Below are 16764 nucleotides of genomic sequence, written 5' to 3' on the forward strand. Positions count from 1 at the left end.
GAAATAAAATGAAAAAAAAAATTAAAGAAAGGAATTAAAGATTAAGTCAAATAGCAAAACATTTTTCTTCCCAATGGGAGCAACCTAGAGATGGGAGGAAAGGCTGGGAACAGAGGACTTGAGAAGAAATCCCTAACAGTTTTTTATTCACATTCTTTAACAGTGCTTTGAGAACTCAAACGTGTAAATTGGTGCAAGGGTACTTTAAAATTCTGCAGAAAATGTAATTTTAAAGTATCTACTTGGGTGGAAAAAAATAAATGTAATGGATCATGAAAGAATTTATGGAAAATGCATGTTATGAAAAAACTGCATGGATTTCAAATTTTATTGCACCAAATAAACTATCTTTTAAATCCCTCTTTCATGAGCTTTTTGAGGTTATCTTTATGTATTCTGTGTTTAAAAAAAAAATGCTTGCTCAGCCTGTGTTGTTAAGGCCACACAGAAGGCTAAGTGGCTGGAGCTGTCTGTGCTCAGTGTGGTGAAGACAAACAGCTCTGCCCAACGATAGGCCCGAGACAGGACTTTTTTTCTATCCTATAAAAGTCACAACGAAATGGGAGGAATGGGAGTTAAAAACAAAGGCTGAGCTCACCCTACAAAAAACACTCTTCTTAAACGACATTGTACAAATTTTGCAATGGGCGATAAAATACCCAGGTCACTTCCTTTCCAAGGCTTTTTCCTACTGAAAGAGGCCCTTCTGGCAGCTTTCCTGGGAGCTTTTCCTCTTTCTTTTAATCTCTCTCCTCTTTTCAATAAAACTCTTTTGCTAATAACAACAACAACAACAAAAAACTTGCTAGTGTCCATACATGATGGGAAATTAAGTCATTCAGTGAAACAGATGAAATTAAGGGATTCCTTTACCTTAGGCCAAAGAAAGGAACCCCACCAACAGACTTAGAAAGGCTACTAATTGGGGAGGGGAAAAAAGGACTCTTTACAAGAGCTATCACAAGATTTTTTTTTTTTTTTTTTTTTTTTTTTGACAGGCAGAGTGGACAGTGAGAGAGACAGAGACAGAGAGAAAGGTCTTCCTTTGATGTTGGTTCACCCCCCAATGGCCACCGTGCTGACCCGAAGGCAGGAGCCAGGTGCTTCTCCTGGTCTCCCATGGGGTGTAGGGCCTAAGCACTTGGGCCATCCTCCACTGCACTCCCTGGCCACAGCAGAGAGCTGGCCTGGAAGAGGGGCAACTGGGACAGAATCCGGTGCCCGACCGGGACTAGAACCCGGTGTGCCGGCGCCACAAGGCAGAGGATTAGCCTGTTGAGCCACGGCACTGGCCACTGATACTATTTCAATATTGCCTGCAAAATTAAACTTGTGCCTCCTACCTTGGAAAACTAGAAAAGAGCAGGAGAAGCTAGAAGCTAGCACGGACTACTCTTAAACCACATTCAGCGTGCATTTGTGTAAGCCAGAAGGAACAGCTCCACTTCTCTCCTAAAAAAGAAATCTCACTGTGCTATCAGAGCATCTTACACCCTGAGAGCGAATGCAGAAGGCTCTGAGTTCCAAGGACAGTAATTTCAGATTGTTAGTGTTCACCAACCATTCTGTGAATTAATGGCTAAAAATAAGGTCAAGAAAATACACTGTTTTGAAATCAACAGGTAGTAACAATGCACATACACTCAAGAAACTTCCTTCTAAGAGCCTACTATGTTTTACATTTTAAATGCAGCCTAATACACATGTCAGCTAAGAGGTAATACAATAGAAACTCCAGTTTATTACTCATTCTAAATATATGCAACATATTGAGCAAGTCACTTTATATAAACTGTTTAAATTTATCCAAGATTTATGACCTATGAGGTAGGTGGGAGTATCCTCCTTTTACACATAAGGAAGAGATAAACCAACTCACCTAAGCTACTAGAACTGATAAAAGACAGATTTATATTCGGATCGACCACTAAGTCCACAATCCTTCAGTTATAGCACAGTGCTTTTTAAAGACTATTAATATTTAGCCAATTTTTTGCTATATAATATTCTTAACAGAAATATTTAAGACAAATGAAAGAATTAAGCCAGTTAATGTTTTTAAAGTTTCAAATTCAACTGTAAACACACTATATAGTTTCACACTTTACCTTCCCAGCAGTGGCAAAAAATTCTCCATCTGGTGAAAATTTCATTAAATGAACTTGGGAAGCCGTTCTGCAAATTAAATAGATAAGGAATAAATTGTAAGGAAAATTAAATAAATGGAAAATACTCAGAATTATATACTGATTACTTCAAATAAGAGAAAATTTTACTATAACACAATTTCATGCTGACTTTTAAGTGGAACCAAAAAGTTGAACAAGTTACTAAAATAAATTTTAAATATAAAAGTATCTAAGCCTGAGGTTGGTGTTGTGGTGTAACAGGTAACGCTGCCAGCTGCAACACCAGCATCCCATATGTGTGCCAGTTCGTGTCCCAGCTGATCCACTTCTGATCCAGGTCCCTCCTAATACTGCTCCAGTCTCTCGCTCAGAAGCCAGATTCTTTAAAGAGGGACTGACAAAGTCTCCATCCAGCTAATGCTAAATAACCAGGCCTTGCTAGTTAAAATGTATTGCTAGTTTGAATGTGGATCAATCGGAGGTCTAGCCTAAAGAGAGAAAGTATTCCAAAAGAGACTTAGAGACAATGGGAGATGGTTATGTGGCAGATACTAGAGACAAAGGGAGATGGTGATGTGGCAGATACTAGAGACGATGGGAGACAGTTATGTGGCAGATACTAGAGACGATGGGAGGTGGTTATGTGGCAGATACTAGAGACGATGGGAGACGGTTATGTGGCAGATACTAGAGACGATGGGAGGTGGTTATGTGGCAGATACTAGAGACGATGGGAGACGGTTATGTGGCAGATACTAGAGACGATGGGAGACGGTTATGTGGCAGATACTAGAGACGATGGGAGACGGTTATGTGGCAGATACTAGAGACGATGGGAGACGGTTATGTGGCAGATACTAGAGACGATGGGAGACGGTTATGTGGCAGATACTAGAGACGATGGGAGACGGTTATGTGGCAGATACTAGAGACGATGGGAGACGGTTATGTGGCAGATACTAGAGACGATGGGAGACGGTAATGTGGCAGATACTAGAGACGATGGGAGACGGTAATGTGGCAGATACTAGAGACGATGGGAGGTGGTTATGTGGCAGATACTAGAGACGATGGGAGACGGTTATGTGGCAGATACTAGAGACGATGGGAGGTGGTTATGTGGCAGATACTAGAGACGATGGGAGACGGTAATGTGGCAGATACTAGAGACGATGGGAGGTGGTTATGTGGCAGATACTAGAGACGATGGGAGATGGTAATGTGGCAGATACTGGAGACAAAGGGAGATGGTTATGTGGCAGATACTAGAGACGATGGGAGACGGTTATGTGGCAGATACTAGAGACGATGGGAGACGGTTATGTGGCAGATACTAGAGACGATGGGAGACGGTTATGTGGCAGATACTAGAGACGATGGGAGACGGTTATGTGGCAGATACTAGAGACGATGGGAGACGGTTATGTGGCAGATACTAGAGACGATGGGAGATGGTTATGTGGCAGATACTAGAGACGATGGGAGACGGTAATGTGGCAGATACTAGAGACGATGGGAGGTGGTTATGTGGCAGATACTAGAGACGATGGGAGGTGGTTATGTGGCAGATACTAGAGACGATGGGAGACGGTAATGTGGCAGATACTAGAGACGATGGGAGGTGGTTATGTGGCAGATACTAGAGACGATGGGAGATGGTAATGTGGCAGATACTGGAGACAAAGGGAGATGGTTATGTGGCAGATACTAGAGACGATGGGAGACGGTTATGTGGCAGATACTAGAGACGATGGGAGACGGTTATGTGGCAGATACTAGAGACGATGGGAGACGGTTATGTGGCAGATACTAGAGACGATGGGAGACGGTTATGTGGCAGATACTAGAGACGATGGGAGACGGTTATGTGGCAGATACTAGAGACGATGGGAGATGGTTATGTGGCAGATACTAGAGACAAAGGGAGATGGTTATGTGGCAGATACTAGAGACAAAGGGAGATGGTTATGTGGCAGATACTAGAGACGATGGGAGATGGTGATGTGGCAGATACTAGAGACAAAGGGAGATGGTGATGTGGCAGATACTAGAGACGATGGGAGGTGGTTATGTGGCAGATACTAGAGACGATGGGAGACGGTGATGTGGCAGATACTAGAGACGATGGGAGGTGGTTATGTGGCAGATACTAGAGACGATGGGAGACGGTGATGTGGCAGATACTAGAGACGATGGGAGACGGTTATGTGGCAGATACTAGAGACGATGGGAGACGGTTATGTGGCAGATACTAGAGACGATGGGAGGTGGTTATGTGGCAGATACTAGAGACGATGGGAGACGGTTATGTGGCAGATACTAGAGACGATGGGAGACGGTTATGTGGCAGATACTAGAGACGATGGGAGACGGTAATGTGGCAGATACTAGAGACAAAGGGAGATGGTTATGTGGCAGATACTAGAGACGATGGGAGATGGTTATGTGGCAGATACTAGAGACGATGGGAGGTGGTTATGTGGCAGATACTAGAGACGATGGGAGGTGGTTATGTGGCAGATACTAGAGACGATGGGAGGTGGTTATGTGGCAGACACTAGAGACGATGGGAGACGGTTATGTGGCAGACACTAGAGACGATGGGAGACGGTTATGTGGCAGATACTAGAGACGATGGGAGACGGCTATGTGGCAGATACTAGAGACGATGGGAGACGGTTATGTGGCAGATACTAGAGACGATGGGAGATGGTTATGTGGCAGACACTAGAGACGATGGGAGATGGTGATGTGGCAGACACTAGAGACGATGGGAGACGGTTATGTGGCAGATACTAGAGACGATGGGAGACGGTTATGTGGCAGATACTAGAGACGATGGGAGATGGTAATGTGGCAGATACTAGAGACAAAGGGAGATGGTTATGTGGCAGATACTAGAGACAAAGGGAGATGGTAATGTGGCAGATACTAGAGACAAAGGGAGGTGGTTATGTGGCAGATACTAGAGACGATGGGAGGTGGTTATGTGGCAGATACTAGAGAACTGCGTTCCAGGAGCCTACAGTGTTTTCTCAGAAAAGCAGCCATGGCCCACCTCCTAATTTCTTTCAGGTAAGAGCTCAAATATCAACTCCATTTTTCTTCTTTTTTTACTTCTTCTCTAAAGTACTTCCTTATCTTTGCATACCATGAGTAACTGGTGTCATAAAAGGAGAATGAGGAGATATTGTGGTTTATCAGGTAAAGCTGCCACCTGCCATGCAGGCATCCCATACAGGATGCTCCATTTCTGATCCAGCTCCCTGCTAATATACCTGGGAAGGCAGCAGAGGATGGCCCAAGTACCTGCACCTCTGCACCCACATGGGAGACCCAGAAGTTCTAGGGTTCTGGCTTTGGCCTGACCCAAGCCTAGCCACTGCAACCATCTGGGGAGTGAACTAGCAGCCGGAAGAATTGTGTGTATACCTCTCCTCTCTCTGTAACTCTGCCTTTCAAACAAATAAATAAATCTTAAAAAAGAAAAAAGAAAAGGTACGATGTGCTTATAATTCAACTTTTAAATGGATTCCAGTATCTCAACCTCATGTTAAATCTAAAACCTGCATAGTTTCCAAGCTTTTCTGCTAAACAATAAACAATTCCTAATAAATATTGTGTCTATTCCAAATTACTACCATATACTGTGAAGTTAATTTAAAATAGCAACTCACAACTCACAACTGCCTAAAACACGCTTCAAGTTCTTTGTTCATCTCATGGAAGTCCCTCAAAAGACCTGTGGTGAAAGTCCTTCCTCCCACTCATAATGAAAGAGTCCAAAAGCAAGACTAAAGTTCCTTCTAAAGAATTATATAAAATCTTGTTCCCTCTCCATGTATCAACCTTTTTCATTCCTGGCTTACAGGTGCAAAATACATGGAACTAGATCCTTTGAACTCTCCTCTGTAAATTCTATATACAGGAGGTTTGCCTTACTCCATCTCTGGTATTTGATATCTATCCTGTTACTGCTACATACAAAAGTGATTCAGGAAGAATTTAATTAAATATTCTGTTATACTGATGTACTGGTTTATGGTCTGTCTCCCCCTATCTGTTCACTGTAATCTTCTAAGCACTTTCACACCTGGGTGGAACATGTTAAGCTTCAACAAATATGAGGAGCCTTCAAAAAAAAATCATGTGAAATAGAATTAAGAGATGTTTACCTTGGTGCAAAAAATTTTTAAATAAACAGTCTTTCCAAAAAACACAGTCCATAGTCTCAAGAACTTCAAGAACCCTCATATGCATGGGTATCAAAAAATTCTGCATCAAAATAAACATTGCACTTCCTATGTTTTGTTTTGTTTTTTTTGTTGTTGTTGTTGTTGCTGTTTTTTTGACAGGCAAAGTGGACAGTGAGAGAGAGAGAGAAAGGTCTTCCTTTTCCATTGGTTCAACCTCAATGGCTGCTGCGACTGGCACACTGTGCTGATGTGAAGCCAGGAGCCAGGTGCTTTTCCTGGTCTCCCATGCGGTGCAGGGCCCAGCCCAAGGACGTGGGCCATCATCCACTGCACTCCTGGACCACAGCAGAGAGCTGGCCTGGAAAAGGAGCAACCGGGACAGAATCCAGCGCCCCGACCGGGACTAGAACCTGGTGTGCCGGCGCCACTAGGCAGAGGATTGGCCTATTGATCTGCGGCGCCAGCCCCTATGTACTTTTGAAGTACTTTCATATCTGCTGATTGATTGAAACTTGGAACTGCTATCTAAAGGATATGAAAAATATTTTCTGTTGATTCATACTTTCAAATTTTTCTCTAGGAAGATGCTATCAATTGTACTCTCTTATTGATAGTATATAAAAGTAGTTGTTGGGCAGCGGAGAGGGAGTACTGTGACTCCGTTGGTTAAAAGGCTGACTTCAGATACCTGCATCCCATACTGCAGTGCCTGGTTTTAAATCCCAGAAACTGTGCTTCTGATCTAGCTTCCTGCTAACGCATACTGCGAGGCAACAAGATGGTAACTCAAGTGCTTGGGCCCCTGACCCTCATGGGAGACCCAGATAGAGCTCTGGGGTCCTGGCTTTGCCCTGACCCAGTCCTGGCTGCTGAAGGCCTATAAGGAGTGAATCAGCAGATCGAAGATCAACCTTACCCAATTCACTGCACCAGGTATAAAACAAACTCTAACTTCATTTTCCCTTAAAAATTATTAATTTTGTGCCAGCATAGTGGGTAAAGCTGCCGCCTGCAGTGCCAGCATCCCATTTGGGCACCAGTTCGAGTCCTGGCTGCTCCACTTCCGATCCAGCTCTCTTCTATGGCCTGGGAAAGCAAAAGAAGATGGCCTAAGCGCTTGCGCCTCCATACCCATGTGGGAGACCCAGAAGAAGCTCCTGGCTTCTGGCTTCGGATCGGTGCAGCTCCAGCCTTTGAGGCCAATTGGGAAGTGAACCAGTAGATGGAAGACCTCTCTCTCTCTCTCTCTCTCTGCCTCTCTGTAACTCTTTCAAATAAATATATAAATCTTTTAAAAAAGAATTAAGTAATTTGCTCTGTTATAAAATTCTGCCTTTATAGTGAATCTCTGTGCATAATTTAAACCAGCAGATGGAAGATTCTCTGACTCTCTCTCTCTCTTTTCCTCTTCCTCTCTGTAACTTTGCCTTTCAAATAAGTAACTAAATCTTTAAAAAAAAAAAAATTACTGTACAATTAATCTTAGCCAAAAGGCAGAGAAGCAACAAAATCCTTGTTACTATACTGTATAACTTCAATCCTTTTTTCTTTCAGAATATCCCTGGTTTTCCCATAATTGCCCTTTTAAATGAAGTTTAGAACTATGCTCAAAAACAGAAATTCCAATGGGATTTTATTTTTAAAGTTTTTTTTTGTTTGTTTGTTTGTTTTTTGTTTTTTTTTTTTTTTTGACAGGTAGTGTTACAGACAGTGAGAGACAGAGACAGAGAGAAAGGTCTTCCTTCCGCTGGCTCACTCTCCAAATGGCCGCAATGGCCGGAGCTGTGCCGATCTGAAGCCAGGAGCCAGGTGCTTCCTCCTGGTCTCCCATGCGGGTGCAGGGCCCAAGCACTTGGGCCATCCTCCACTGCCTTCCCAGGCCACAGCAGAGAGCTGGACTGGAAGAGGAGCACGGGACCAGAACTGGTGCCCATAAGGGATGCCAGCACCGCAGGTGGAGGATTAACCTAGTGTGCCAGAGCACCAGCCCCCTCAATGAGACTTTAATAGGGATTATGATCAACATATAATTTGAGAAAATAAGATTTCATTATAGTTAGCCTTTCATTCAAAGCATGAAAAGTGTCTCTGTCTTCTTCTGTATAGCTGACCAAGTTTCTATTTAATGTTTTTCATACAAGTCTTATATATTTCTTGTGTTTCTTCCTAGTTATTTTGACAATTTATAAAAAAAAAAAATCAATCTCTGGAACACAGAAAATCCTGTATATAAGAAAAGCCATGTTAAAAACTAAAATCAGAGGCCAGCAGAGGCTTAGGAGTAAGGCCATTGCCTGTAGTGCCAGCAGCCCATGTGGGCACTGGTTTGAGTCCCAGCTGCTCCATTTTTTATGCAGCTCCCTGCTAATGTGCCTGGGAAAGCAGCAGAAGATGGCCCAAGTGCTTGGGTCCCTGCCACCCATGTGCAAGACCTGGATGAAGCTCCTGGCTCCAGACCAGCCCAGCCCCAGCCATTGCAGGTATTTGGGGAATGAACCAGTGGTTAGAAGAGCTCTGTCTCTCCTCCTCTCTCTCTTCCTCTCTCTCATAACCACGCCTTCCAAATAAAGGAATGAAACTTGAAAAAAAAAAAAAACCTAAAAATTAATCATTTTAATGATAATATAATCTTACACAAACTAATACACATATGTAATAGAATTAAAATCACATAGAACAGGTTTATCATTTTAATCCCCTAATTAAGTGCTTACTTGCAATGCCAAATGCATCTCCAATCCCCAAAATCAAGATCTGTTTTATCTGGATTTTCATCTTCAGTTGGCTTCTCCAAGTTAGTGTTGGACCAGAGTTGTAAGCAGCTGGAACCAGTTAGAAGACGATTGCCTAAAAAATTATTATTCACCATTTATTAAGTATTTAATAGTGAGTTAAGTTATATATTCAAAATGTTTCATATATTACTATACAGGTAATACATTTTCTCAAGAAAAGTCAAATAACAAAAGGGTATTTGGAGAAAGAAAGAAGAAAGTTGTATTTTAATTTTGTTCTACAACTTGGGAAAGAAGATAAGACATCTACTCTTATTCAATGAACATTTCATGAGCTTCTCCTTTGTACCAGGCACTGTGCTAGGCACATGACAAGAAAAAAACCAAAAAACAAAAAGCCATTGTGTTCTACCATAAATTCTAGTAAAAAGACATTAAAATTATAGTCCAATCTAAAAGTTTTATAAACATTATAGAAATGTATGTAAAGTGTTACAGGGGTACACAGGAAAGAGAAATTAGTTGTACCTGTAGTGAAAATGCCATAGACAGTAATTAAATACAACCTGGCCCACTGTGGATGAAAAAGCAGTATAGGGAACAAGCATTTCAGAAAGGAGTTTCATCATGAATAAAGAAAGAAAGGGGGCCGGCGCCGTGGCTCAACAGGCTAATCCTCCGCCTTGCGGCGCCGGCACACTGGGTTCTAGTCCCGGTTGGGGCACCGATCCTGTCCCGGTTGCCCCTCTTCCAGGCCAGCTCTCTGCTGTGGCCAGGGAGTGCAGTGGAGGATGGCCCAAGTGTTTGGGCCCTGCACCCCATGGGAGACCAGGAGAAGCACCTGGCTCCTGCCATCGGAACAGCACGGTGCGCCGGCCGCAGCGCGCTACCGTGGTGGCCATTGGAGGGTGAACCAACGGCAAAAGGAAGACCTTTCTCTCTGTCTCTCTCTCACTGTCCACTCTGCCTGTCAAAAAAAAAAAAAAAGAAAAGAAAGGCATGCAAGTCCATCTATTTTCCAAGAACGTTTTAATCTGATGTGATTAAGAAATATGATACATCTCATAGCTAGATTCACATCACCATCAGCGAAGTATACAGTAAGTAGAAAAAAAAAAAACCTCCCTTTCAGACCAAAGGGAAAGAAAGTTTTAAAGTGAGAATATAATTTTCCTCATGGGCATTGTCTACCTTAGAAAAACTACTACAGAACATGCCTGTGACTATAGACTTGTAGTTCAGGCCACCAAAGATTAGAGATGGGACACGGGCACTCCCTTGACTTGCATCGTCTGGTCTGCTTTAACACAAACCAGGAGGAAAAGAAAGCTAGGCATCAGAAGCAATGGGTGGCAGGCCTATTAATGGCTGATCTGTACAGTGATCTGCCCTCAAGGAGACCCAACAGGCCAGTCCACTGCAGTGGCTTTCAATGTGGTAAGCCTGGGCTTCAGCACAAGTCAGCTTGCGAAGAGCCCTGGCAGCTCTGCCAAGAGTTGGATCACTGGAAATGGACCTGCCCTGGAATCGAAGGATGCCCAGGTCAGAGCCACAGATCTTATTGGCTCCAAGCTGAAAAGCCCTTTACTCAGCCCAACTTCCAAAGTGACCACTGCAGTTGAGGGGACAGCCAAGTAGGGTCAGCAACATTGCAGGCAGAACTGTAAATTTCTTGTTAGAGATGCCACCTGCCTTTACCTGGCCAGCTCTCCTCCCAGGCCAGCCAAGTAATGAAAGTCAACAGAGTGCCTTCCCCTAGGAGGTTCACACCTCCCTTAGGATATACCCCATGTGAAGAGATAGATAGGTCTGGGCCTCTGAATTTACAAGGCCTAAAGCCCACCAGATTATTATCAAGCCCCTTCTATCAGGTTCTATTTGCCTCTCAATCAGAAAAATTACTTGTAGCTTAGACAGCACCTTTCTTAGCTCCTCTAATAATGACTCTGTCCTTTGTTCTAGGCCCTGTCTAGTGCACTTGGGCCTCATTCCTTTGTAATCATAACCTCTACTCTACCACCAATGGCTCTACTCCCAACCTGTGTGTACTGATGGTCCTCTTCCCCACTTAATGCTGTATAATTGTTCAGACCTGGTTAAGGCCACTCTTAGGATCATTGGTTACTATCCTCACCCTGTCTTTTATGACCTTGTCTAAATATGATCAGAGTCGGGGAACTTGGAAGGCTTCCATAGCCTTGGCAACTCATGACGACAGCCTAGGGTGGTTACTGGCGCCATAAACTAGAGTGTCAATTTGTTGGGTCAACAACAGGAGCCACTGTGCGCTTGCTCCTGATGTGGGATCTCTGTCCTTAATGTACTGTACATTTTGATTTAATGCTATAACTAGTACTCAAACAGTATGCTTCACTTTGTGTTTCTATGTGGGTGCAAACTGTTGAAGTATTTATACTAAATTGATCTTCTGTATATAAATAGAATTGAAAATGAATCTTGATGTGAATGGAAAGGGAGAGGGAGCGGGAGAGGGGAGGGTTGCGGGTGGGAGGGAAATTATGGGAAGGGGAAGCCATTGTAATCCATAAGCTGTATACTGGAAATTTATATTCATTAAATAAAAGTTAAAAAAAAATAAAACTATAACTTAAAAAAAAAAAAAAGATGGAAACAGTAGTTTGGAATAATAGGTTTCTTTCTTCCCTCCTTCCTCCACCCTTCTCCTCCTCCTCTTCCTTCTCTCTCGCTCTGTCTCTCTCTCTTTTAGACAGAGCTCCCATCCGCTGGCTCACTCACCAAATGCCCAAAGCCTTCACCAAAGCATGGAGCCAAGAATTCAATCCAGGTCTCACACATGGGTCTCAGGAATTCACTCAACCACTTGAGCCATCAAAACTACACTGGCTGAAGCCAGAATCAGGAGTCAAAAGCCTGAAACTGAACCCAGCACTCGAATGTCGACATGTGTGTCTAAACTGGCATTTTAACCAGGCCAAATTCCCACCCCTGAAAAGGTTTTATAAGTGGCAAAGTGAAGGTTATATAATCGGACCTGTATTTTGAACAAAGGCCTAACCGAAGGGCCAGTCAAAAGATGGACTCAATGAGGACTTTGAGATTATATACAAAAGTTGTGTACGTAATATGTGCATTTTTTCTAGAGATAATCCACCTTAACTTCCACAAGACTTTAAAAAACAGGTAAGAATACCCTTTTTCAAAAATAATACAAGACAGGAGCAGGTGTTGTGGCATGCTGGGTACGGCCTCTGCCTTCGGTGCTGGCATCCCACGTGGGGGCGAGTTGGAGTCCCACATGCTCCTCTTCCAATCCAGCTCTCTGCTATGGCCTAGAAGATGGCAAGTGCTTGGCCCCTGCACTTATGCAGGAGACCTGGAAGAAGCTGCTGCCAGGTTTCAGATCAGCCGAGCTCTGGCCATTGCGACCATTCGGGGAGCAAACAAGCGGATGGAAGACCCGTATCTCTGTCTCTCCCTCTGTCTGTAACTCTTTCTCAAAACAAATAAATAAAATCTTGAAAAAAGAAAAAAAAAAAAAAAAAAACTTGAGACAGACAAGATTAGGAAAAACATAAGAGCAAAGGAAACCTAGTTAATTAACTATAATATTCACCCAGTAGGCCGGCACCATGGCTCAATAGGCTAATCCTCTGCCTGCGGCGCCGGCACACCGGGTTCTAGTCCCGGTAGGGGCACCGATCCTGTCCCGGTTGCCCCTCTTCCAGGCCAGCTCTCTGCTGTGGCCAGAGAGTGCAGTGGAGGATGGCCCAAGTGCTTGGGCCCTGCACCCCATGGGAAACCAGGAGAAGCACCTGGCTCCTGCCTTCGGATCAGCGCGGTGCGCTGGCAGCAGCGCACTGGCCGCAGCAGCCATTGGAGGGTGAACCAACGGCAAAGGAAGACCTTTCTCTCTGTCTCTCACTGTCCACTCTACCTGTCAAAAAAAAAAAAAAAAAAAAATTCACCCAGTAACTCGTAAGAATCTGAACCAAATAATTACAAGTATCAAGGATTTTGAAAGACATTGCAGAAAGTACAACTGTCAAGGCGTCATATCAACTAAAAAACAAGGGGAAAACAAGTGGTTTCAAGGACAGATTCAACTTTATAACGTGACAGGTTCAGTAGGTTGTGTTATAATCCACACAAAGAAGAAACGGAGGACAAGCAATTTGGGAAGGAAAACAATGCATTTACCTTGACAATTAAGATCAATGGATTTGTATTTGTAGGGATTACCATTTTCTTATTTCCAAAGGAAAGTAGGTCTGTGGCAAAAGCATAGACTTTATATCAGAAATCCCTGAGTCTAAATCCTAAGTAAGCCACTTAGTTAGTCATGTGAATTGAGCTAACTGGGCAACCTCTGAGCCCCAATTTTCTCATCTATAAAACCACAGGTTTGTGCAGAGTTGTACTAAAGATTAGCTATAATACACACAAAATCTCTAGCACACGTCTGGCACATAGCAGAAGGTAACAAACAGAGAAACCAGGCAAAAAGTTTCACAGTCACAAAAAAAAAGCAAATAAAGTACTAATGAGACATTTCATTTAAATATATTTGTTATTTCACTGTGAAGCTTACAATCACACCCAAGTTTTCTTTTGACATACACTGAAGATGAAATTATGATATACTACCTGATTGAATGAGGATTTTATAATACAAAACAGTGAGTCCAAGGTATTGAATGGTTCAAAAGTAGGTCAGTATGCTATGATACACTGATTTGAAAGAAAAAGGACAGACATATAGATAATAAAATAGGTAGGGAAACTAGAAAAGTCTCAACAGAAAATCTCATGATTTACAGGATATACAACAGTGAATCCAGAGACAATACGAAAGTAATACAATTCTGTAAGTTTAATAATACTATAGGAAAAAATTTATATCCTAATATCTTGTATATTACAGTAAGTAAATATGAATCATAACTTAAATACAGGTTGAATATCCTTAACTGAAAAATCTGAAATCCAAAACAATGCTCAAGAAGTTCCAAATTTAAGAGCATTTGGTATTTCTGGGTTAGGGATGCAGAACATTGCCCCTGTCTATGCAAATACTGCAAAAACCTAAAAAGCTGAAATCTGGTTTCAAGTATTTCAGATAGGAGATTCTCACTCTATATTAATATTTCACCTACAATATTTAAAATCTGTTTATAAAGACAAAGTTCATTTGTAAAAGTAAAAATATACTAGCTTCTGTCTGCACTTCAATGTTTATTGCAGCTCAATTCACAATAGCTAAGACATGGAATCAACCTAAATGCCTATCAACAGAAGACTAGATAAAGAAATTATGGTATATGTACTCTATAGAATACTATACAGCAGTAAAAAAAGAAATGAAATCTGGTCATTCGCAACAAAATGGAGTAATCTGGAAAACACCATGCTGAGGGAAAGAAGCCAGTCCCAAAGGGACAAGTATCATATGTTCTCCATGATCTGTGACAACTGAGCACCTAAAAGGAAACCTGTAGAAGTGAAATGGACACTATGAGAAACAATGACCTGATCAGTCCTTGTCCTGACTATCAAGGCACAACTTACCATTTTATTCCTTTTAGTATTTTTTTTCTACTTAACACCATTGGTTGAACTCTTTTAATTGACACACAATTATGCTTAGGTGTTTAAATTTAATTGAAAAGTGATCCCTGTTAAATATAAGAGTGAGAATAATAGAGGGAGGAGATTTACAGTTCAGCACATGCTCACTCAGACTTACCCCTAATGGTAGAGCTACAAACGTGCCAGGGGATCCCAAATCAATCCCATCAATGTGGCATGTACCAATGCCATCTCACTAGTCAAAGTGATCAGTTGAAGTTCATCCCTGATCATAAAGATAGGATTGAGTCAAAGGGATCACATAAACAAGACTGGTGTCTGCTAATACTAACTGATAGAATTAAAAAGGAGAGAACGATCCAACATGGGAAGCAGATACATAGTAGACTCATAGAATGGCAGATGCCCTAAACAGCACTCTGGCCTCAGAATCAGCCCTTAAGGCATTCAGATCCAGCTAAAAAGCCCATGAGAGTTTCTCAGGCATGGAAAGCCGAGACACTCTGGCAAAAAAAAAAAAAAAAAAAAAAAAAAAAAAGTGACTAAAGTGAAAGGTCTCTGTAAGATCCCAGCGGAAAGAACAGGCCATCAAAGAAGGAGGTACCTTTCTCTGAAGGGAGGAGAGAACTTCCACTTTGATTATGGCCTTGTCTAAATAAGGTCAGAGTTTGTAAACTCAAGAAAGAGGCTTCCATAGCCTTGGCAGCTCATGACAAGAGCCTTGGGTGATTACTGACATCATAAATAAGTGTCAATTGTAAATCAACAATAGGAGTCACTGTGTACTTACTCCCCATGTATGATCTCTGTCCTTAATATGTTGTACTATGTAAATTAATGTTAAAACTAGTACTCAAACAGTATTTTATACTTTGTGTTTCTGTGTGGGTGCAAACTGTTGAAATCTTAGTATATACTAAGTTGATCTTCTGTATATAAAGATAATTGAAAATGAATCTTGATGAAGAATGGGATGGGCGAGGGAGTGGAAGATGAGATGGTTGCGGGTGGGAGGGAAGTTATGGGGGAAAAGCCACTATAATCTAAAAGTTGTACTTTTGAAATTTATATTTATAAAATAAACGTTAAAAAATATATATACTAGCTTCCAAGAATGCATTATAGTAATAGTCCACTTCTCATCCAAACCACTAAATAAAAAATAAACTATATGTGAATTTTAAGCCTTGTAAGATTCAAAAGATAATCAACAGTCCTGAGTTGCTGTCAAGCCACTACCAGATATGTTGAGGAAATAAGTAATTTTCTTGTAATACTACTTTGTAAAGATGATTTTAGGGAGCCAGTATTGTGGAGTAGTGGTTTAGAAAGCCACTGGCATCCCATATGGGCACCAGTTCAAGTCCTGGATATTCCACTTCTGATCATGCTCCCAGCTAACATGCCTGGGAAAATGGCAGGACATAGCACAAGTGGTTGGGACCCTGACATCCTGGTGGGAGGCCCGGATAGAGTTCCATGCTCCTGTTGATGGCCTGGCCCAGACCTGGCTGTCATGCCATTTGGCAAGTAAACCAGCAGACAGTCCTTCTCCCTCTCTGTAACTCTGCCTTTCATTAAATATGTAAATATTTTTAAAGATTATTTTAGAGAAATTTAACAATAATTCTGCTCTCTGAAGCATTATTACTATTGCCAGACCACAGGAACAAGATTCTAAGCTTAAATCAATATCACTTGGTCCAAATATTAAATGTTGGAACTGGCACAGTGGCACGGTAGGTTAAAGCCCCAGCCTGCAGAGCCAGTATCCTATATGGGCACAGGTTCAAGTACTGGCAGTTCTACTTCCAATCCAGCTCCCTGCTAACATGCCTAGGGAAAGCAGTAGAGGCCCAAGTCTGTGGCCCTTAAACCCATGTGGGAGACCCAGAAGCAGCTCCTTGCTCCTTTCTTCAGATCACCTCAGCTCCACCTGTTGCAGCCATTTGGAGGGTGAACCAGTAGATGGAAGACCTCTGTCTCTATAACACTCTCAAAAATATAAAATAAATCTTTAAAAATATATTAAATGTTTTTATTGCAGTTATTATTATGACACTGCAAAGTAGGCAGCAAGTTTGTTCAATATTTGTAGCATTCTATCATTTACGAAGTAGGTACATATATACTGTA

At 42.0% G+C, this 16764-nt stretch overlaps 1 protein-coding gene across 6 annotated transcripts in view; it reads right to left on the reverse strand.

Annotated features, from left to right (window-relative positions):
* The window catches only part of DMXL1 (Dmx like 1), a 151841-nt gene that overhangs the window by 114129 nt on the left and 20948 nt on the right, over positions 1-16764 (reverse strand). For all 6 annotated transcript variants that reach the window (XM_062189275.1, XM_062189276.1, XM_062189279.1 and 3 more), the window contains 2 exons: positions 9040-9172; positions 2109-2175 (listed from right to left, as the gene is read on the reverse strand). In XM_062189275.1, the coding sequence (XP_062045259.1) occupies positions 2109-2175; positions 9040-9172 (200 nt within the window). The remainder of the gene's footprint in view (positions 1-2108; positions 2176-9039; positions 9173-16764) is intronic.

This window comes from Lepus europaeus, chromosome 4 (assembly GCF_033115175.1).
Source record: "Lepus europaeus isolate LE1 chromosome 4, mLepTim1.pri, whole genome shotgun sequence".
NCBI classification, from domain to species: Eukaryota; Metazoa; Chordata; class Mammalia; order Lagomorpha; family Leporidae; genus Lepus; species Lepus europaeus.